The 20,660-nt window shown below is 32.2% G+C and overlaps 2 protein-coding genes across 3 annotated transcripts in view; one reads left to right on the top strand and one right to left on the bottom strand.

The window, feature by feature from the left end:
* The first annotated feature begins 3,625 nt into the window (after positions 1–3,625).
* Positions 3,626–12,606, top strand: LOC138306776 (U6 snRNA-associated Sm-like protein LSm7). 2 transcript variants are annotated; one of them, XR_011205914.1, is made up of 5 exons: positions 3,626–3,737; positions 5,952–6,060; positions 6,285–6,356; positions 7,694–9,930; positions 11,154–12,606. XR_011205914.1 is itself a non-coding variant. In XM_069247253.1 (4 exons), the coding sequence occupies exons 1-4, from the start codon at positions 3,711–3,713 to the stop codon at positions 7,828–7,830; spliced, it is 345 nt and encodes a 114-aa protein (XP_069103354.1). In that variant the 5' UTR covers positions 3,626–3,710; the 3' UTR covers positions 7,831–12,606. The 2 variants fall into 2 exon arrangements, 1 of the variants encoding a protein (XP_069103354.1); XM_069247253.1 differs by having other exon boundaries at positions 7,694–12,606.
* Positions 12,607–14,719: 2,113 nt separating this feature from the next.
* The window catches only part of LOC138305689 (unconventional myosin-Va-like), a 110,499-nt gene continuing 104,558 nt past the window's right edge, over positions 14,720–20,660 (bottom strand). The window contains 1 exon segment of the mRNA XM_069245979.1: positions 14,720–20,203. Coding sequence (XP_069102080.1) covers positions 19,964–20,203 — 240 coding nt within the window. The 3' untranslated portion in view covers positions 14,720–19,963.

Raw genomic sequence — 20,660 nt, 5'->3', positions numbered from 1 at the left:
CTTTGGACTGGTCTTTAATACTTGTAATTTATTTACAAAGTTTAGCTGTTAGTGTCACGCGGTTTATGACAGTTTCCTATTCGGACATTTTTGATGTTATTTATTTGTTTTAATCTACTCTAACATACTTAATATTATAATTCTAGAAGTAAAATACAAAGCTTCATTTTGAATATAATAGCCGTTTCTTTAATGTGATATATTGCTTTAACTTATTCACCTGTGTTTTTTTTTTTTTTTTTTTTTTTTTTTTAGCTAATCCTTTTTAGCAGTTCTCAATACCGGTAACTCTTGCGTCAGTTAATTAACGACTATTGTATATCACGTTTAGACTAAGTGCTGTTTACACGTTTGTTCCTGGATATTTTGTATATTATCATTTTGTATTACTTGTATATTCACTTTAGGCCTAGGTTTGGAAGTGTAGAGTTGGATATTTCTCCGCTCTGCACCGACTGTAATAAATCAGTATATAGAAAATATCATCTTTGGATTATCCTTTTTCACAGACTACATTAGAGCTATTTCCCCAATACACTAGCTGTAGCGCTGTGAAATTAGCAAAGTTCTGTGCTACATGTAACTGCATCAATTGATCTGTGACACGTACATGTAACAATCTAGTTCTACGATTTGACGGGGTGACACACCGCGTGCTGTGTGTAACAAACGAATCCGTGTGTACTCTATTTTCGTGGTTTGAAACTTTGAAATGTTTTCGTGTGTAGATATATTTATAGTTCGCCAATGATACCACTATGTTCGTATTTAAAATTTCACGGAAACCGAAGATCTGTGCATTTAATAAGGGGGTAGCTTATTTCACAAACTTTTATAATGATTGGAACATTAGAAAATACTGCTTGTTTCTACATAAATGAAAACTGTTTAGAGGCTTAATTGTATTTTGAATTCATAATTGTACATGTATGATAAACTAGTATATATCATGTCAAATATTGTAAATGTATGGTTTATTTTTTGTTTTATTTCTTATAAACAACCAGGGTAATTTAATGACGTAGCAGGTTTAGGTGGTTGAAAACCGGAGTATCCGCAGAAAAAACACCGACCTACGGCCAGTATTTTGCAAGTGCCCCACGTGTGATTCGCGACCAAGACGTAGAGGGCTAGTGGTAGAACGCTATATCCACTCCGCCACCGCGGCCTAGAGGGATCTGAGAATTAGTTATAGATTATAAAAAAACGATAAAAATCATACTCTACATGGTACTATATATGAAGAGTATGATTTTTATCGTTTTTTTTATATTATTATTTAGAGCTCTTAAACATCTAAAATGGTCTTAGGGCACTGTGGTGAGTTCATGATTATATAATCTATAACCTATATAATCTATAACTAATTCTCTTATCCCCAAAGTTACGGTTAAAAGAATGATATCTTGATAAGAAAACTTTACTGTCAAACTTGTAGACTAAACTTTAAACGTTAATTAAGAATCATTAACATTAGATCTAGATAGCTCTGTTCACTCATTCTTCACCACTTTTAAATGTCCAATTAGCCTGCTAGATCACCCTAAGTGAAAGCCAGCCTAAAGCCAAATATACAATTTACAGTTATTATAACTAAATGACATTAATTAATTTGCAAATTATCAGCAACGACCACATTGTTGATCATGAAATGTTTGCAATATATGAATCAATCATGATTTATACGAAATTATCATAGTCATATAAACATTTGAGAAAAATGTGCGAAATTTTATAACGTCATTCATTCCGACGTAATTATCGCCGCATCTGGGCCTATTTTGTCAGTCGCCGTCACAATTATACATACAGGGTGTCCCAAAAAACATGTCCCGACTTTGACGGGTAATAAAATTTTGCAATACTTTACTTTTTTTTGAGAATTCAAAATCACTTGGAAAGCAGTAGTATCCAAATTTAACTTAATTGGGTAAAAATGTACAGATTACATTGTCATTTTGTGTGATGACATCATAATAGAAATGATGACATCATCGATGACGTCACATTTTGATGACCTTTCTACCACCAGGAAGATTCAGACTGAAGTTATTAAAATCTAAAATGCGGCCGGAAAATCCCCTACTTTAGTAAATGATATGTTACCCAGGTATGCTGTCCATCTCCAGGAAGCAGATTTACATAATTGTGAGGTGGTGAAGAATTTCAGGGACAGAATTCATCATATCATCGAAAGGAGGGCGGACACCTCCCGCCTTTCTGAACAAATCGCAAAATTAGCGAAATGTGACTTTCTCTCGATTTTCAATGTAATTATTAACAAAAAGATATTTGTCCAGGTTGTTATATATCGTTGTACAGAATAGATCACTACCTTACTAATGGTATATGGATCAATTTCTCCGTTTATCAAAACCTTTTTTATAAAGCGTCAAACTCGGGACATGTTTTTGGGACACCCGGTATATGTGTATTTATCAAAAAAAAAAAATATGAAATAATTCATTTTGCTTTTGGTGCATGCGCAATATATACTCCATCCCATATAGGACATAGTGACACGAATTTTTTTCGAGGTGTAATTATTTATTTTCAATATTTTTGTCTTAAAGTAAAATTAGAAGCTTTAACTTGTCAATGATGGTAATGGCGTAAAGTAAGTAACTTTTGTAACTGAAAAAGTTTACTATTTCGTCTGTTCCTGTTTTTGATAGCGAAAAACTGCCATTTGTCATCGGTGGAGCATCTTTTTATACGTGTTTTCTTTTAAACATGATATTTTTGTAGCGATACAAAGTTTAAACATTATATCATGGCTTGATATGAACAAATGTCCTGATAAATGTGATTTAATATGATTTTTGAAAGCATGAAAATGACCATTTTTACCTGTTTTTTTCCGAATATCTGACATTCAAAACCGAAAGTACATTTTGTTTTGATAACATATAATTTAAAACATTATTTTTTCTTAGCAAAATCCTACTCAAACTATCATTTGAAAATTACTGAACTTTTGTAACATATCGAAGTTATTCTCCTGTATTTAACTAGTTAGGAGTATATCTAAAAACCCCTAAGCACAGTGGCACATCTGCCGAGATCTCGTAAAAATACATGTATATAGTGCATCTTTACCGAAACGGTCGGTTTTAAATGGTAACCATGCAATGTAGAACGAGTTTGATGATTTTGAGAGTCACAAAAGTTATAATTTTTACCGTTAATACTACACATTTTATACGATCATAAACATTTGTAAATATATGAATTAAATACATTCACATAAATGTATTTCCATCACGCCGATCGTCTTATATAAGTGTTTCCCGCCGTCGTCTCATATCACCGCACAGTGTTCACCACTCATTGTACACCGAAAAACAACAACTTAATGTTGTTAACATACGTTTACATAGTCTTTTGTTTTAGCTTTTTTTGTTCTTTTTTTATTTGTTTTTTTCTTTCTTCATTTTTTGCATTTTAACTTCAGGTCATGTAGATTCTATTTATCGAATGTTGATGATTCTATCAAATAAATGTTTTAAATCACCTTTTTGAAGGTAAGCTTACGGAAAATTAACATTTCATATTTCAATGTTTTTCGAAATTCAAGTACCATTCATATTGTATCCGGAACATTGTGTTGGTGGTGGGAATCCGGTTCTGATTTTAGTCAGTACCATGATTAGAGTGATCTCCCTTCAGTGAAACTTCCGGTATCGAAAGGCGTGCGTTTTAAAACCGAGATGTCTCAACTACCAAAACAACAGCCGGTAATGTCATGTTTCTTCAATATAACGATGATAACAAGAGCATTTACGTTTCTGTCAGGCAAATAGATGTTATTTATCCTTCATATAAAACAAAGATATTTTTGTGTGATGGTATATTGATAATATGAGTGTTGTGACACACTCACAGAAAAAAAAACTTTGTGACGATCTTTGATGCAGCAGATATTTGAGCGCCCGATGAATCAACAAATAACTCAACATTGCTCACCTAGCGGTCAAATCACATTCGGATGACAAACAAATATTATATATATATGTTAGAAGATGATAAAACACGCTTGACATTTAATCTTCAATAATTGGCTTGCCAATATATACAGTTACTTTATTCCCACATAAAGAAAACATTTGTATGGAAAGGTATGATCTATATTCCATAACACTATGTTATAATGTAAAAGGAGCGGGTTGGTGTGACTTGTACGTAGTGTTAAATACGGTCTCTGTCACTCAGCTGACGGAGCATGCTTCTTTTAATTGGCTCAGTCGGTAGAGCCGTAGATTTCCACGCCGGAGACCCGGGTTCGATTCCTGGTCGGGGCACTCGACAGGAATGTGTATTTTCCCTGTTCTTCTACATTGGCGCCCAACTATATAACCCATGTAAGGTGGTTAAAGAGTCTCAGGTTGAGATTTAGGAAATCTCAAGAAGAAAAGGGGGAGTAGTGTAAAAGGAGCGAGTCGGTGTGACTTTTACATAGTGTTAAATACGGTCTCTGTCACTCAGCTGACGGAGCATGCTTCTTTGGCTCAGTCGGTAGAGCCGTAGATTTCCACGCCAGAGACCCGGGTTCGATTCCTGGTCAGGGCATGTGTATTTTCCCTGTTCTTCTACAATAAAGTAAACAGGTTGAGTAACAACATATGAGCAACAGTCCTGCATTTGAGTAAGTTAATAATTCTACAGTTGCCTATTTGTGTAATCAATAAGTAACCCAAATGCAGAATTATCTAAAATCAAATTGCTCAAATATTTATAATTTTATCAAAAAAGGCTCTCATAGATTTTAATATTTGTGTATAGCACCGTCACCAACATAACGATTACATCATGTTTTAATTATTTTGCACATGACATCACCATTTACGTAAATTTCCAACCATGCATTCCATATTGCTTTTTGACAATTTAATAGAATCTGGCTATATAATTCCAATAAAATAATGGATGTTGATCTCGCATCAGTGTTGTGTTTTTCAGAAAAAGAAAATATAGCATGCATGATATTTTTTTTCATTATTTTAAGATGAATGTTGTATTAATTTTTACTTATTTTGGTATAATTTCTCCATGGGAATACTAAGTCTGTTAAATTGGCTCACCATCCAGTTTTCCTTTGTCCTTAATATGAGTAGGAAGGGGAGACAACACTTAACTCTTTCAAGAGGCATCATTCTGTAGTTGTAGATTCGTTGTTATTACTCAAATTTGAACTGTAACTCAACTGTAGAAGTGTTACTCGATCATGTGGGGTTGTGACCAACCTGTGAATTTGGTGAGATATACCAATGACAGCTCTTAATCTACTAACTTCATGCACAGAGCTAAAAAGGAGTGGAGAAGATGTAACTGCCAGACCAGAGTTGGAACCCAGGACCTCCAAACACTAGTTGAATGCTCAACCGATTGAGCTGCTTGATTACTGATGATTGGCTCAGTCCGAATTCCACTACACCCCTAAAGACACAGTTATTTAATAACTCCAAAGTTCACATATCCCCTGCGAAGCGTTCTCCCAATGCTGTAAACAAGGATTGATTTGGCAAACTTGCCAATTTTGTAACAGGAGAGGAGAAAATGTAGCAGCCAGGTTGGGGTTTGAACACTTGTGAAGATACATGGATATAGGCATATATATCTTTTGTGACTGTGTGGATGAATGTTAGTACTGTGTATCATAGTACAGAAACAGTGAGCACAGCCCACTCTTGGATGGGTGACTGCTCTGTTGGTTTGGGCCCTGGCCTTGGCACGTTACACACTTATAATCTCTTATATCACAAGTAAAAAGAAAACTTACATCAGAGATTTAAGACCACAAGTAAATCATGACAAAAATGAGTTAATTACACTCAACTTCTAATTATTGTCTGAATTGCCTCAATGATAAATGAAAACTTAGATATACATTATATATTTAACATGCAAGACCAATTTTGTTTTTAATAAAAACAAATTTTTGTTTGTTTCAGGCAGGTGACAAAGATAAGGATAGAGAAAAGAAAAAGAAAGAAACAATATTAGATCTGTCTAAATACCTTGATAAACCAATCAGAGTCAAGTTCAGTGGGGGTCGAGAAGGTAAGCAGTTTTCATGAGGTTGGAAAGGAATCGGGAATATATATAGTACAGTAAATGCATGAACACGCTTACAACAAATTCATGGTTATAGCCTAGTAACTTTTATTATCATCTATGAAAATTTTTCATATACACTTGTATATCCGTAGATAAATACAGTGAGTAAAATACTATTTGTAATTATATTTCCTTTTTAATATTGTATTTATTTTAATGTTTTCCAGCCAGTGGAGTGTTGAAAGGTTATGACCCTTTGTTAAACCTTGTACTGGACGGCACAACAGAATACCTCAGAGGTAGGACATTACTAGTATAATGTGAGCTGGTGGTGGGGTGTGCTGTTAGTTGGCTTCAGTGAGATAGTATTATGAACTTGGGAAGATTTTCTGACGGCGCTGTTACAATGAAACAGCAGAAGTTTCAATATCAGATGGTACCTGGTACTTTTTGCCATTAAACCTGCCTGTAGTGCTGCCTGATTTGGGCAGAATTACATTAGATAGCATAGAAATAGAATAGAAAAGTACCCCCTTGAATTGCAATTGTACAGCCTCCTGAAAGACAATGAGACACAACACAAACATACCGCAGCCTCCCAAAATACAAAAACAATCATTACATAAATCACGTTACATTCAAGTGGAAAGGAAATCCTACATGAATCTTAGCTGTTTAAATAATATATTTAGATATACATATATATATACCATCTGGTAAAGTCTAAAGTAAAGGTTGTAACTTAGATGTTACTTTCAACTTTGATCAACCAAAATTCTTATTTAGATTAAAAAACAATAAGTTCAAATGTAAGCAACAGAAAATGAAGTTTGATTTTGGTATTTAAAACTGTTCCAGTGTTTTTCCTGCCTATATATTTGGGGCCGAAATAAGGCCCCATTCCCAATTGTATTTCTTGTTATTTTTTCCCAAATCTATGTCTAAATTTCCCAAATCAGTGAGTTGACGCCTATTTTGTGTGACGAAACAAAAAAATTCCAGAAATCCCAAGTTTGAACGTCGTATTTTAGTATACATTCTTATACTTGATTCTTAGAGAAGGATAATTGTTTATTTCTGCCTTTTCCAAAATTTTCATAAACACTTAAATTTTTTCATTTCATACTTTTATCGCACAAAACTTCCCAATTTTCACCAACAGCAATTTCCCAAAATACCCAGAAAAAACACTGTGTTCTGAACAGTGTATTTATAATGGAACTACTTTGACAAAAATTTGTATATTTTAGGCAGTAGAAATCTTTAAATTCTAAACAAATACGTTTTTATAAGAAATATAAAACTGACTACAACATTAAGTGAGTTTGCAATCCAGAAGCAAGTGGTAAGTGAATGTTTGATTATTTTTCATCCAAATTGATGACAATATATTATTGACAATTTAGTGTCACATAGATATTGATGATGTCTCATATTTGTCTACACATGTGAGTCGTCTTTTTCTACCTAGTTGCTGACAGAGTTATGTTCCCCTAGTATCAACAGGACAACCCTGCCAAGAATTGTATAAATTGTTTATTCAAGCAATATTGACTAAATGTAAAAAATACATATGTTTTAATAATGAATATGAAAAACAGAAATTGAAATACTAATTCTGTGTTTCTATTTTTAGATCCTGATGACCCTTTTAAGCTGACAGAGGATACTCGCCATCTTGGACTTGTAGTTTGTCGAGGGACGTCGGTGGTTTTAATATGTCCGTCGGAAGGAATGGAGGCAATCGCAAACCCTTTTGTACAGCAAGAATGATGAAAAGTAGATCTGACATTTATAACTTAGTACATATCCAATGATTTCTAAATTTGGTGGAAAAAAATACTCCAAAGTATCGATCAGAACAGCGATGGAATTCCTGAAAAGATTTACACAGATTTTAAGGGTTAATATTGAAAAATATCCAAAAATATCTTAAATAGATTTTTGACATTTTATTTTTGGTATTTCAAATTTTTGTCTTCTTTCATTTGGTATTTAATATCTAGTAATCACGAAGGGCATTTTTCCTAAAAAAACACCAAACAAAACAAACTGTCAGTTATTGTAATACAGGGAAGTGCTTGATTGTGAGACGTGTGGTTAGTCTGGTTGTGAGGAAGTCAATCTGATTAAAACGCAGACCTGTATTCTCACTTCTTTTCATTGGGGATCTGACAACATCCCTATAGGGGTCATGTTTCGGTGACCTTTTGGATTGGCTAATCAAATTATTGTCTTCACAATCTTGACAGTAAATTTCAGAAGCAAAATAGTTTGCAGAGATTCCAAATTCCTCTTCATATATATATTACTCATTTCACCCAAAGTGAATAATTAATAGAGATATGTACATGTACATGCTTATGCATCAAGCAAAAGTCTTGACATAGTTTATATAGCCACAGAGAGGAAAAGGTATTTAATGATAGAGTGTAATGAAGGTCATCTGAACTAAGTCAAATCCTCTATGAAATGTATTGAGAATAAGGAGTTGTGTTTTCATACTGTGAGAAAATCAGGGAGCTGTATGAATTTTGCAAGAAAAAAAAATGTGTGAATCAGAATTGTATGAATTGGTGATTTTTGAATAAAAAAGTATGAATGGATTGTCAGTCAGTCTGTTATGTATCTTTTGTTATAGTACTGAAAAGTACCATTGTGTCAATCTGCAAGTGTTGATACTGTAAGAAAGTATTTTTTTTCCCTCTCTAGTTTCAAAGCAGATATTGACAGTAAATTTTAGAAGCAAAATACATGTAGTTTGCTTTTGGTCAATCCAACTTTAATCATTAATAGACTCTGTTCAATTTGAATCCATATACTTATCCAACATCCAGCACAACATTTATAAAAAGGCCGATAGTTGGTACAACATGAAAAAATTCTGTGTAGAAAATTTAGTTTTTTTACTGAAAAAGCTTGCTTTTCCAGTATTGCTACGGCCCGGATGACCCACTAATTTAAATGCGATTGACCTCTCATTTGCATGCGATTTTTTCTCTTTTCCTCTTCCTAGAACAAATATGCTGCCATAGTGCAGTTAAACAACTTCTATGGTATTTCATTAAATAGAATAGTTTCAAACATGTCTACAAAAACTATAACATGAACGTCTATAATTGAAAAATAGTGAGGATAATTTGCATCAGTGGTAGCGATCGGTGGCCTAATTCTCGCCCGCATTTGCATATATATGTAAACATCCGGTTTGGGTAACACTAAATAAAGGAATTGTCAGGATTTTGGTATGTAAGTAACTAATTGTAGTTTGATGTATACATTCATAATCTATTATGTAATGACAATTTTTTAATTCATCCCGACGTAAGAAAGATACAAAAGTTGTTTGTTTTTACATGTATTATATTGATAGTCATTTTGGAGAACAGGTACGTTCGTATTGTGATCATGTCATTACGATGGCCCACTGAATTTAACCAAGTCTCACTCAAACAGACGCTTGTTAACTACGTACGCATCAAGCGTCTGGGTGATCTATGCAGAAGCTAACAAACACGATAAATTCTGAGTTACGCTGGCTCCTTATCATTTCGCACGGATTGTCAACTAACGCATCCTTTCATTAACGAGGGAATATTTAATACACGGATACAGATACAATGAAATATCGTGACACTCAGCAATAGTGTAAACGGCCGAATGTAAACAAAGACGTCATCACGCAAAGCGGACCTGTGGCTGTGATGTAAACTTGCAAGTCAAGAGATATTTTCCATTTAATTATCGAGCGTAATAAATACATTCTCATATCAGAAAAACACCGAAGAATATTTGAACACTGCATGTTGCAAGCCACCTTGCTAGTAAACTTCGGAATTCTTTTCGTATTTGGAGACAGAAGCAGTGAAAATCGTAAGTTTCATTTCGTTTTGCTTCTTTGCCTATCACGCCTATGGGTCGGTATATTATAATTATATGAACTATTTGACAGACATCGGCACATTAAGTGAACTTACAACATCATGAGTATGTGTGAATTCCTGCTAACATCCATATAATCGACGTTTTATTTTATTACAACGCAACAAAATTGAATATCACTTTAAATTTGAAGTAGTTTGTTGTTATATAATTAGCAGTTGACAAGATTCATTTTTGGTATTATTTTCTAATGCGATGACATCAAATTTAATATTAATGCATAGAGTCAATTTACCAGATTGTCAATATGTCTATAAACATCACAAAGCATGTGTTTATTTGTAGGCAAAACAATGCATGATATAGATCCATACACAATACGTACATATGTGTGTAATACACATGTGAATACAGAATTTCTTTAGATAAATAGAAGAATTGTAATGCTAGATTTATTTAAGACAATTAATATCTGGGATTTCGAAATTGGCGGTATGAACTTAAAACATCGATTAAACAGTCACTACATATATAACTTCATGGATTCAGAGAATTTATAATAACACTTACCAAAATAAACAATAACCTGTGCACTGTAATACATGGTAAATTTACACTTGCTCAATATTACAGTATTTGGTTTAAAGTAAGTTTTGCTAACAGTAAAAAACATTGTATTTTATCAATGTGTATCAGGTATAGGAGACAAATTAATTATGATGCTAATATATTAAAGATGCTTCACCGCTGACAAATGGTATTTTTTCACTATCAAAAATGGCAGCAGACAATTTAGTATTTTTCTTCAGTTACAAAAGTTACTTACTTTACACCATTACCGCCGTTGAAAAGTTTGAGCTCCAATTTCACTTCAAGTTAAAAATATAAATAAAATAATTAATTGCATCCCGAAAAAATTCTGTAGCACTATATCCTATATGGAATAAAGTACTGATTGCGCTTGACCCAAAGGCAAAATTAATTATTTTATATTATTTTTTGTGTTAATTAGACTTATGCATACACGATTAAACACTAATTATTGTTCAAATGATGAATATCATTTATACTCTGTCGGCTGTGGAGCATCTTTAACTCAAAGTACTTGTGTACATGAGTCCAGTTTCTTCCTTTTGTCATTGTTATATGATTTATGTAACTTTTTTATAACAAATTAAGAATATTGATATATATGTTAAATTTTATAATTACAGGACTCATTGGCTAGTCATCTGAAGCAGATTCATAATTGTTGAAGACTGGAGATTATCAGGATTACTTTGGAAGCAGTGAAATGATTCTAAGGATGACTACCAGGCATATATTAAACTAGCTGCGACAGCATACATGTAGCTCTGGACAACAAGCATATGGGTTGGCGCTTCTCATTCGCATTGTTTCGTAATGCCAATTAAAACACAAAAATACAAAAAAGTAAATCCAGTATATTTGCAACTTTGGAAAGAGTTGTCACCATTTGACATACTGCCGATTGTTATTAATCTGTGGAGAGATAGAAGGTGTTTAAACTTTTAACTTCACAGACTGACTCACATGTTAGTCTTTCTGTTTTGTTGTAAAATTCATACAAACAAAAATAATTTTCTTGGCTTGAATGAAACACACTATATATGTTCTGACAGACGGTCATTATCAGAACTACAATTCTGTCCCATTGACTGTAATGTTGCAAAACATCAAGTGATGACAATTAGCGAGTGTCGAGTAACTTTGCATTTAGATATATATAGAAATATCCTACATTTATAATATAAACTGATAATTTATTTACCCATCATCACGCCTGAGTTATCATTACTACAATGTATATTTCAATGTTTCACATCTGTGACACGGCCATATAAGTACATTGTATATGGAATGACATTCATTTATTTGCTACAACAGAAACATATTAAACAGTTTACTTGTTGACTTTGTGCAGTGTGTTCACAAAAATGACACAAAGTTTAACGCTTCTGGTGACATAGCCCATTAGTTGTTCCATTTAGTTGATGCCTCTATCAAATGTTTTTACAACTGTTTCTGATCTTGTTACCAATATATGTACAAACAGTTGTAAGTAATGTGACATTAACAACAAGTTGCCAATAATGTGTGATTACATGTACGTTAATTTCATATTCTTAACATAATTAAATGGGAAAAAAACCTTTAAAACATAACAAAAAAAGTATTTATTTTAGTACATAAACATAAAAACCGATCATTGATTTACAAGGTCAAGGAGAGTAACTTGTACATGACAATTTCAAAATTGACTAGGGTACACGAAATTCGGCAGTCCAGAAAATTTGTAATCTGGGCGGTTTAGGCTGGGAACGAAGGTTTCCAGATTATCGAGGGTCCAATGTACATGTCAATGTATACAAATAACACACTGATTTTGAGAATGGTTGTTTTAATATGCTGTTAAGAATTCTCAGTGTCCATTTTATGCATTATATAGAGACAGTATCATACTGAATCTAACTTTGATATGACTTTTCTTCAATATTGCAGCAAAGTATCAAGAACTGCTCTTTACTTAATAATATGCCTGAATACATTGTGTGTATCACAGAAGAGAACTAGAAAAAATAATGTATTGTGATGTTATTTCATGTTTGTATTAAAGTATTTTTGAATAAACATAATTCAAAACAATTCAGTTTTGATTTTGATGCAGTAACCAATTCTTTAAATGAACATTTGACCCTTAGTTTTTGTCATTTCATTTCTTCTCTTGAAAATTATCTAATTAATTGCCTTTTGCCACATAGTTCATCGGAAAAAAATACTTGTATATTATATGCATTGCACATAGTTCCTTATAAATGAGGTCTGTAAACAACATTTGCAGCATAAGCCATGAACTTTGTAAAAATGCCATCAAGGGATATCCATGTGTCAGATCATACTTTCTTCTTAATGGAGTCTTAATGTTTCCCTTGTTGTCATTTTACTGCAGATTGTTATTAGCTGTCTCCATGGCTTTGTCCTCAAGATCAATTATCAAATAATCATAACTACAATTTTTTTTCTTTATTTTGTTATTCAGACAATTATATTCAAACATTAGAGAAAAGGTCACATGACACTGACTGTAAATATTTGTTGAAACTGTTGAATTCAAGATAGGTTCAAAGTTCAAATCTAAAAGAAATTTTCTAGCATTTTCTTAAAATCTTCTCATAATTTTTAGATTCATCTTTTGATATGAGGAGGAATAGTTGTCTGCAATCTCAACAATTTATCCAAAATTAATTAAATGAATACTTGGAAGATAAATAACCCAACTTGATAATGACATGGGACTTGCAAGAAAATACACACCCTAAAATGTTACTAATGACATATTTGCCTTCTTTGAACTAAAATTTTGTTACATCAATGCTTTTTCAGTTCAGTACTTAAAATTTAGTTTGTTTTGGTTGATGCTGTTGAAACAAATTTGTTGGGTTGGTATGTAATCACTGTCCCATAGGCCAACCACAAAATTTCTGCTCAAAATACTTCTTAAGTTCCAAACCGCGAAAAGAAAATATCCATAAACTCATCTTATAATATACACGACCATTATTGTGTTAGAAACCAGAGGTTATGTTTGTAGATATGAAATACATTAAACTCTTCTTTACTGTTACATCAGGTAGCGGTAATACAAAGTTGGACCGTTTTGGGCATTTCTGTTTACCTAGTTTGACTGGTCGGTTCTAGTCGTTTGTTAATGACGGATATGATGATTTTATACAATTTTCAGACTAGTTATGACAAAGCCCACATAGACCTGTATCAAAATCTGTCGGAATTTATACTTGAATTACTTTCTTTTACACACTCCAACCATTAACGAAAACAGCTTTGCCATTCTATCAGGGTAGGTAATAAATTGTTGTTCCATCATGGGAGATAATAAATAGTTACCGTTCCATCAGGGGAGATAATTATTGCTGTACCATCAGCGGAGGTAATAAATAGTTTCTGTTCAATCAGGGGAGGTTATAAATAGTTTCCGTTCCATCAGAGGAAGTAATAAATCGTTTGTTTCCATTCCATCAGGGGAGGTAATTAAGAATTTCCGTTCCATCAGGGGAGGTAATAATTTTCGTTGCATCAGAGGAGGTAATAAATAGTTGCCGTTCCATCAGGGGAGGTAATAAATAGTTTCTGTTCCATCAGGGGAGGTAATAAATAGTTTAATAAATAGTTGCCGTTCCATCAGGGGAGGTAATAAATAGTCTCCATTCCATCAGGGGAGGTAATAAATAGTTTCTGTTCCATCAGGGGAGGTAATAAATAGTTTCCGTTCCAACAGGGAACGTAATAAATAGTTGCTGTTCCATCAGGGGAGGTAATAAATAGTTTCCGTTCCAACAGGGAATGTAATAAATAGTTGCTGTTCCATCAGGGGAGGTAATAAATAGTCTCCGTTCCAACAGAGAATGTAATAAATAGGTGCTGTTCCATCAGGGGAGGTAATAAATAGTTTCCATTCCAACAGGGAATGTAATAAATAGTTGCTGTTCCATCAGGGGAGGTAATAAATAGTCTCCGTTCCAACAGGGAAGGTAATAAATAGTTGCTGTTCCATCAGGGGAGGTAATATAATAGGACTAAGACCAATAACTGTGTATATGTACTTGCTTGACCATCAGGTAATAAAAAGGTTGCTGTTCCTTTATGGCAGTTAATACACAGTTGCCATTCGGTCAGGGGAGGTAATTAAAAGTTGCTGTTCCATCAAGGGAGGTAATAAAGACAACAAAACACTTGTCTGTCTGATCACATATTTAATAATTCCAGCTATCACATTGGAATGATACAAGAGAAAACTCAACAAGTGATCTCTACAATAGAGAGACATCAACAAATGGGGCCTAGACATTTACCATGCTGTGTATATTGGTATTACAAGCATCCGAGAATGCAATCTATATACAGAAGAAGAATTATTAAATTAGACCACAATCTAATTAGTAAGCCATTTTAGAAGAAACACCTCTTCATATGCAATGAACATAGTATGCATTACAGCTCACATATAGAGACAGGATATTTTATTTTTCATTTAGAGACTGTCCTGAATTTCTGTCATTTGTCATCTTGAGATTGCTCCCAATCTCTGTTTTGTGATTTTTAGACTTTCCCCATTTCAAATACATCCAACATGTTTGAGACAAATATGTTTCTTCACTGAGAAGAATATAGACTATCAATTATATATTTTTTCAAAAGTTGATTATCTCTCTTTAGACACTATAAGACAGTTAAATATCCGACATTACTCTATCAATTCTATGCAATATGCATATTTTTAACGAAAGCTTAAGCTTACTGAACTATTTACTTATGAATATGAATACCGGTAAAACACATGTTTTTGCTTGTTTTAGTGTGCGAATGTGAATTAAAATATTTCACTACATTGAAAAAGTAATAATATATATAAAAAAAAATCTGGTGGGATTTTATTTTTTCATTTCTGATGAGGCATGTTCCTAACTAAGATCATTACTCTGCAAGATATTGATCTTTGTACAATTAAATGATACACAAGAATTATAGGTTCACCAAGAGCAAATTGGCAGTAAATTCAAGCATTCAAACACAGACATGCAATTTAATGACAATTAAAAGATAAAACTTATTACAAATTAATTAAATACAAAAAATATATATATTAAATGGAAAAGTCATAATGAATGCAGATATTTTATTTGTAATTTCTAAAACAGTTTCTGTCAATCTTTCAATGAGACTATATTGCAATGTTCAATCCAGCATGGAATACCTGGCACCAATTTTTTTGAGAATTTTGTTCCCAGTAAAACCTATCTATATTGGCCAGCATATTTCACTGAACTTACATCAAATTACCCAGGTATTTATATATTATGTACATGTAGTTCTACTTAATAATCTTATAGAATTCCACTGTACTTGTCTTAGGGCAATTCATGTAGATTAGTATAATCTACATGTATATGAAGTGGTTTGAAAGCTATAAATATTTCCAACAGGAATATATATATATAACATGCCAAATTAACCTTCTTACCTGTAAGAAGAACACTTTATCCAGAATGTCTTTAGATTTAGAAATGTCTTGATTTATAACTCTATTAGATATAGAATAAATCTTGATATGCAAGCCTTTCAATTAAGACATGTCTTAAGATTTAGACACATCTTTAGATTTAGACATGCTTTTAGATTAGACACGTCTTAAGATTTATAGACATGTCTTGATTTAAAAGCCTTTAGATTTAGACATGTCTTTAGATTTAGACACGTCTTTAGATTTAGACATGTCTTTAGATTTAGACATTTAGATTTAGACATGTCTTTAGATTTAGACATGTCTTGATTTTCAATCCTTTAGATTTAGACATGTCTTTAGATTAGAAATGTCTTTAGATTATGTAGTTAGTGAAGACTGGTCTTACATCACCACTGAAATTAACTTTAGTATTTTGATAATGCCATTTTTGTCAGGAAGACAACATATTTTAAGTATCATTACGATTGGTCCTCTTTAACTAATGCAATAATTACACCCACTCATAAAAAATATTCACAGAAGCAATAAAGATTTAGTGCAATCTATCAAAAAAACATAGAAAAAATATATTCCATATTAATCATCAAAAGTATATCGTGATGTATACATAAATTTGCTTACATCTAGTTAAGTGTAAAATTCATATGAAAACGAAAAATAATTGCAAAATTTTCATTTCTATGCATTCGATCAATTTAACATTCTAATTTTCTTTCACAAATTGGAAAGATATTCATTGTCGGAAATCCATAGATGATCGCACATTATTTACTCCATTCATCAGTGGATGGAAGTCCGAACATCTAATGGTTTCTGATGACGAGAGCCTTACAACCAAACAGAAATTCATCATTTAAAAGAATTAAACATATTTTCTTAATATCACAGAAAATGTTTTCCAAGCTACCTAATTAATTCTACATTAAATAGTTGATCTAATTAACTCATTCAACCCTAAAATCTTATAATGAACTGTTCCAGCTATGGTTTTAGAAGAGTTCAAATGTGTCTGCAGGGGAGTATGAGTTAACGTCAAATTGCCTGTAAATAGGTAATTTTTATAGGAGGATGATTTTTACTTGAATTTTTAAAAAATATTTTAAATCTCAGGATAGCACTTTGATGATCAAGTTAATTTCTCTTGCAGGATTTTCTTTTAATGCACAGCAAAAGAAAAGTACAAAAACACTGCTGGGTAACAAACAATGGAGAATAAGGGGAGGTAATTGAGACAACTTGATCACAGGGAAATATTCAACAAAGTAATGGTTTAAAACCATCATGGAATATAATTACAGATTTTTAACAAATAACAAGTGTCAGATTGGACGAAACAAGTGTATATATGTATAGCAAGAAGGATAAACCAGATTACCATATTTGCCATAATAAGAATAAAAAAATTTATTGTGTTTTTGAGACAAAATATTTAGTTCTCTCCCCCTCCACAATTTTTGTTTGAAGTCAATGCGTACAATTTTATGTGGTTAGATATAAGCATTCAATGTTTCGTCAAAATATAACTTCACCTTTTAGCTGATAAGAGCTAATTTAATATTCTAGTTAAGAAAACTTACAAAAATAGTGAATAGAGTTTGACTGGGACCAACAGAATACCTTGAACTGTGGGTCTTTTATCTATCAAACTCTGTTTAACGATATTCAACAATAAATGGCAAACACAAGGGCATGTGACACTAATTATGACAGATATGGTGATTTTTATCCTTTTTTGATATCTTTCAAGATTGAGCTTATTGAAGTAAAATTTCACAACCCATGAAATCAATGCCACATACATACAATGCAGTAGCTGAGGAAATGTCTTTAATAGTGTTATTTGATAACTGTTATATACTCCAGGAAACAGATTTATATGTTTGCATATCCTTTCCCTAAAATAAAGTTCCTTTAACTCACTCACCACTAAAACACTTTTGGACTCTTCTACTTCAAGACTTGGGATAGGCCATTATGAACTTTCAGTGTTGAATAGGTTAAATCTTCAGTAATACTTAAATTTGATGTTCCACAAAAACGTTCTCACAAGATATTTTTAATAATTTGTTTACACACTGAACTGTTCAAGGGAGTTAATTTGAGAATAAACTTGGTAAGTAGCATTAGAGTCAAAATTATTGACAGGAAATGACGTAATTGAAAGAAAAATTGCCCTGTTCTTCTGATCTTTTCTAATAATTATCAACAACTTATCATCATTGATTTTACATGTATTTTTATACCTCGTCTGTATTTGAAAGAACATTTCTATATATACATGTACATGTACAGATTTCAAACGTAACAGAAAAATGTTCATCTTTAACAAATGTACAAAGTCTAGAAAATCGTCAACACAAAATTAACAGCACATTGGAATAAAACATCGCCAAATAAGACGATTCCATTCTAGATATACGTAGTAAAGCACAGGTGATTGACACTGCCATTAGCATAGAGGACAAATATCAATCAATCATTTTGAATAAATTGCCCTCAAAATAAAAGATTATTCATGTATTAATGCAAATAACCTAACTTGTAAAAATTCTTTGAATGCTCATTTCTTCATTTAAACATCAATTTCAACCTTTCATAACCCACTGATTCATTTTATACTCAGATTAATTCTATCGAAATTTGAATAATTCCAAACATATTTCAAATACAATTAGACTTCATAAGTCATTAAAATTTAAATATGTTCTTCAATTCAAAATACAGTACTACAACAGGAATGTAAATGTAAAGTAACCACTTGACATTTCTGTGACCTCTGAACTTTAACCTTTTCCTTAAATGACCTTTGAACGAACCAATCAGCTCTAACTTGCTGATCTGTCTTATATTTTAAGCTATATTCAAGCAAATATTTGAAAGAGAGCTCATATATTTTGAATCGCTTAAGCATTAACATATACTTATACATATACATATATACTTTTGCTGGAAACAATTCTATTTTGTAGCTACAAACTAAAAGATAATACTAGACTTTTCAGGATTACATACAATTTTCTTGCATACCAATACATTGCCATGTCAAATTCTATTAAATATATGCTTCCGAAATAATTACAGTTTTGCTTCCCTAATAAAGCTGGAAGTGGGAAAATGTAAAAACTGAACACGGATTTACATCAAGCACCTTATAGGTAAAAAGATCTCTACACTGTTATCTGTACTTGGAACAATCTTTAATATGGAAACCAAAAATCAAGTTCTAAAATAATAAAAGATACATCAGAATAGATTGATAAAATATAACAAATTCATTTTATCAATAATTTGGGTGTTTATCTGCCTTTAATAATCGTTTGAGGACTTCTGAACTTAATAAACCTAGGCTAAGATCATTTTATTAAAACCAATTAATTTCCATGTCTGAAATTTTTTTGTCTTTTTCAAATGCAGTTAAAAGTCATGATAACTACTGGCTTCTTAAATGTTTCAAACGCATGCAGAGTAAAACTATATCACTCTAAATTTCGTAATTAAATTGTTGTAAGAGTTGTCAGGCCTGTTGAAAAAAACAAAATTAATTCACCATGAAAATAAATTGGTTTACAACGTAGAGTCAGAGACAAAATGCAATCTTTTTCTATAATGAAATGAAATGATATTATCACATCAATATTATTCAGTTTCCCTGTCATAAACACAAATAAGTATGAATAAATTTCATGATTTTTATTGATTTATGAATATTTTTAAGTGAAGTGCCCATGATATTGTTATACTGTCTTGTTAAAACAAATCCCAAATCCACCAACCCATCCATTCAAAAATTAGTAAATTAATCAAATGTTCAGAAATGTCTGTATTGAAAGTCCTGCGGTGCCGATGAAAACACAAACAAATTATTTTGTATCTAATCTACAGTGTACTACACAATGTCACAGAAACATGTACTAAACCTTTGATCAATAAATTAAATTAACGAGACTAAATTGACTAAAATCACACGCGAGTAAGGAATCCGAGATGCAAGGATTGAGGAACTTCGACCGTTTCCATGGCGATGCTTGATGGGTTGAATGGGAATGTGACTGGATAAGAGAATTTTGTGTCCATCAGGAGTGTGTTGTCCGAATCTTGTGGCCGACTTTTCAGTTTTTTCTGAATTTCACGGATGAATGGAATCGGTACACGCTCCTCAAACTCATCAACAGGTGTGTACAGATTTAGAATTTTCACAATCTGAAAAAAGGACAAATTTTAATAATGTGATAGCAAGCTGTTATCATTTACAAGACTTCTCCATACACCATTATACTGAAAATTGTAAAGGTGAAATTTGACAAAGATATTTTTCAGAAATTATATTTGCATCACTTTCTGTTGCCCCACCTTTATGCGAAATTAGATTCACAGATCAGAAGGAATGACCTGAATAAACTGCAAAAGATGTGGTAATATACAATCATTTAATTATGTAGGATTATAGAAATCAGTTAAGCAAGAACATATTCAATTTGGCAGTTAATTCCTAAGAATAGTCAGCTGTTCTGAATCAAGATGAGAAAAGATGTAAATCAGCAATAATATATGCTCGGACAATTTCATCTCTAAGCAATTAAAATATGAAATTTAATAATAAATATCAAGCAAAAGTAGCAAGTTTCTACATTCCTGAACAAAATATCCAGATGATTTT

Source organism: Argopecten irradians, chromosome 13, assembly GCF_041381155.1.
Source record: "Argopecten irradians isolate NY chromosome 13, Ai_NY, whole genome shotgun sequence".
NCBI classification, from domain to species: Eukaryota; Metazoa; Mollusca; class Bivalvia; order Pectinida; family Pectinidae; genus Argopecten; species Argopecten irradians.
This window is presented reverse-complemented; position numbering and strand designations above follow the sequence as displayed.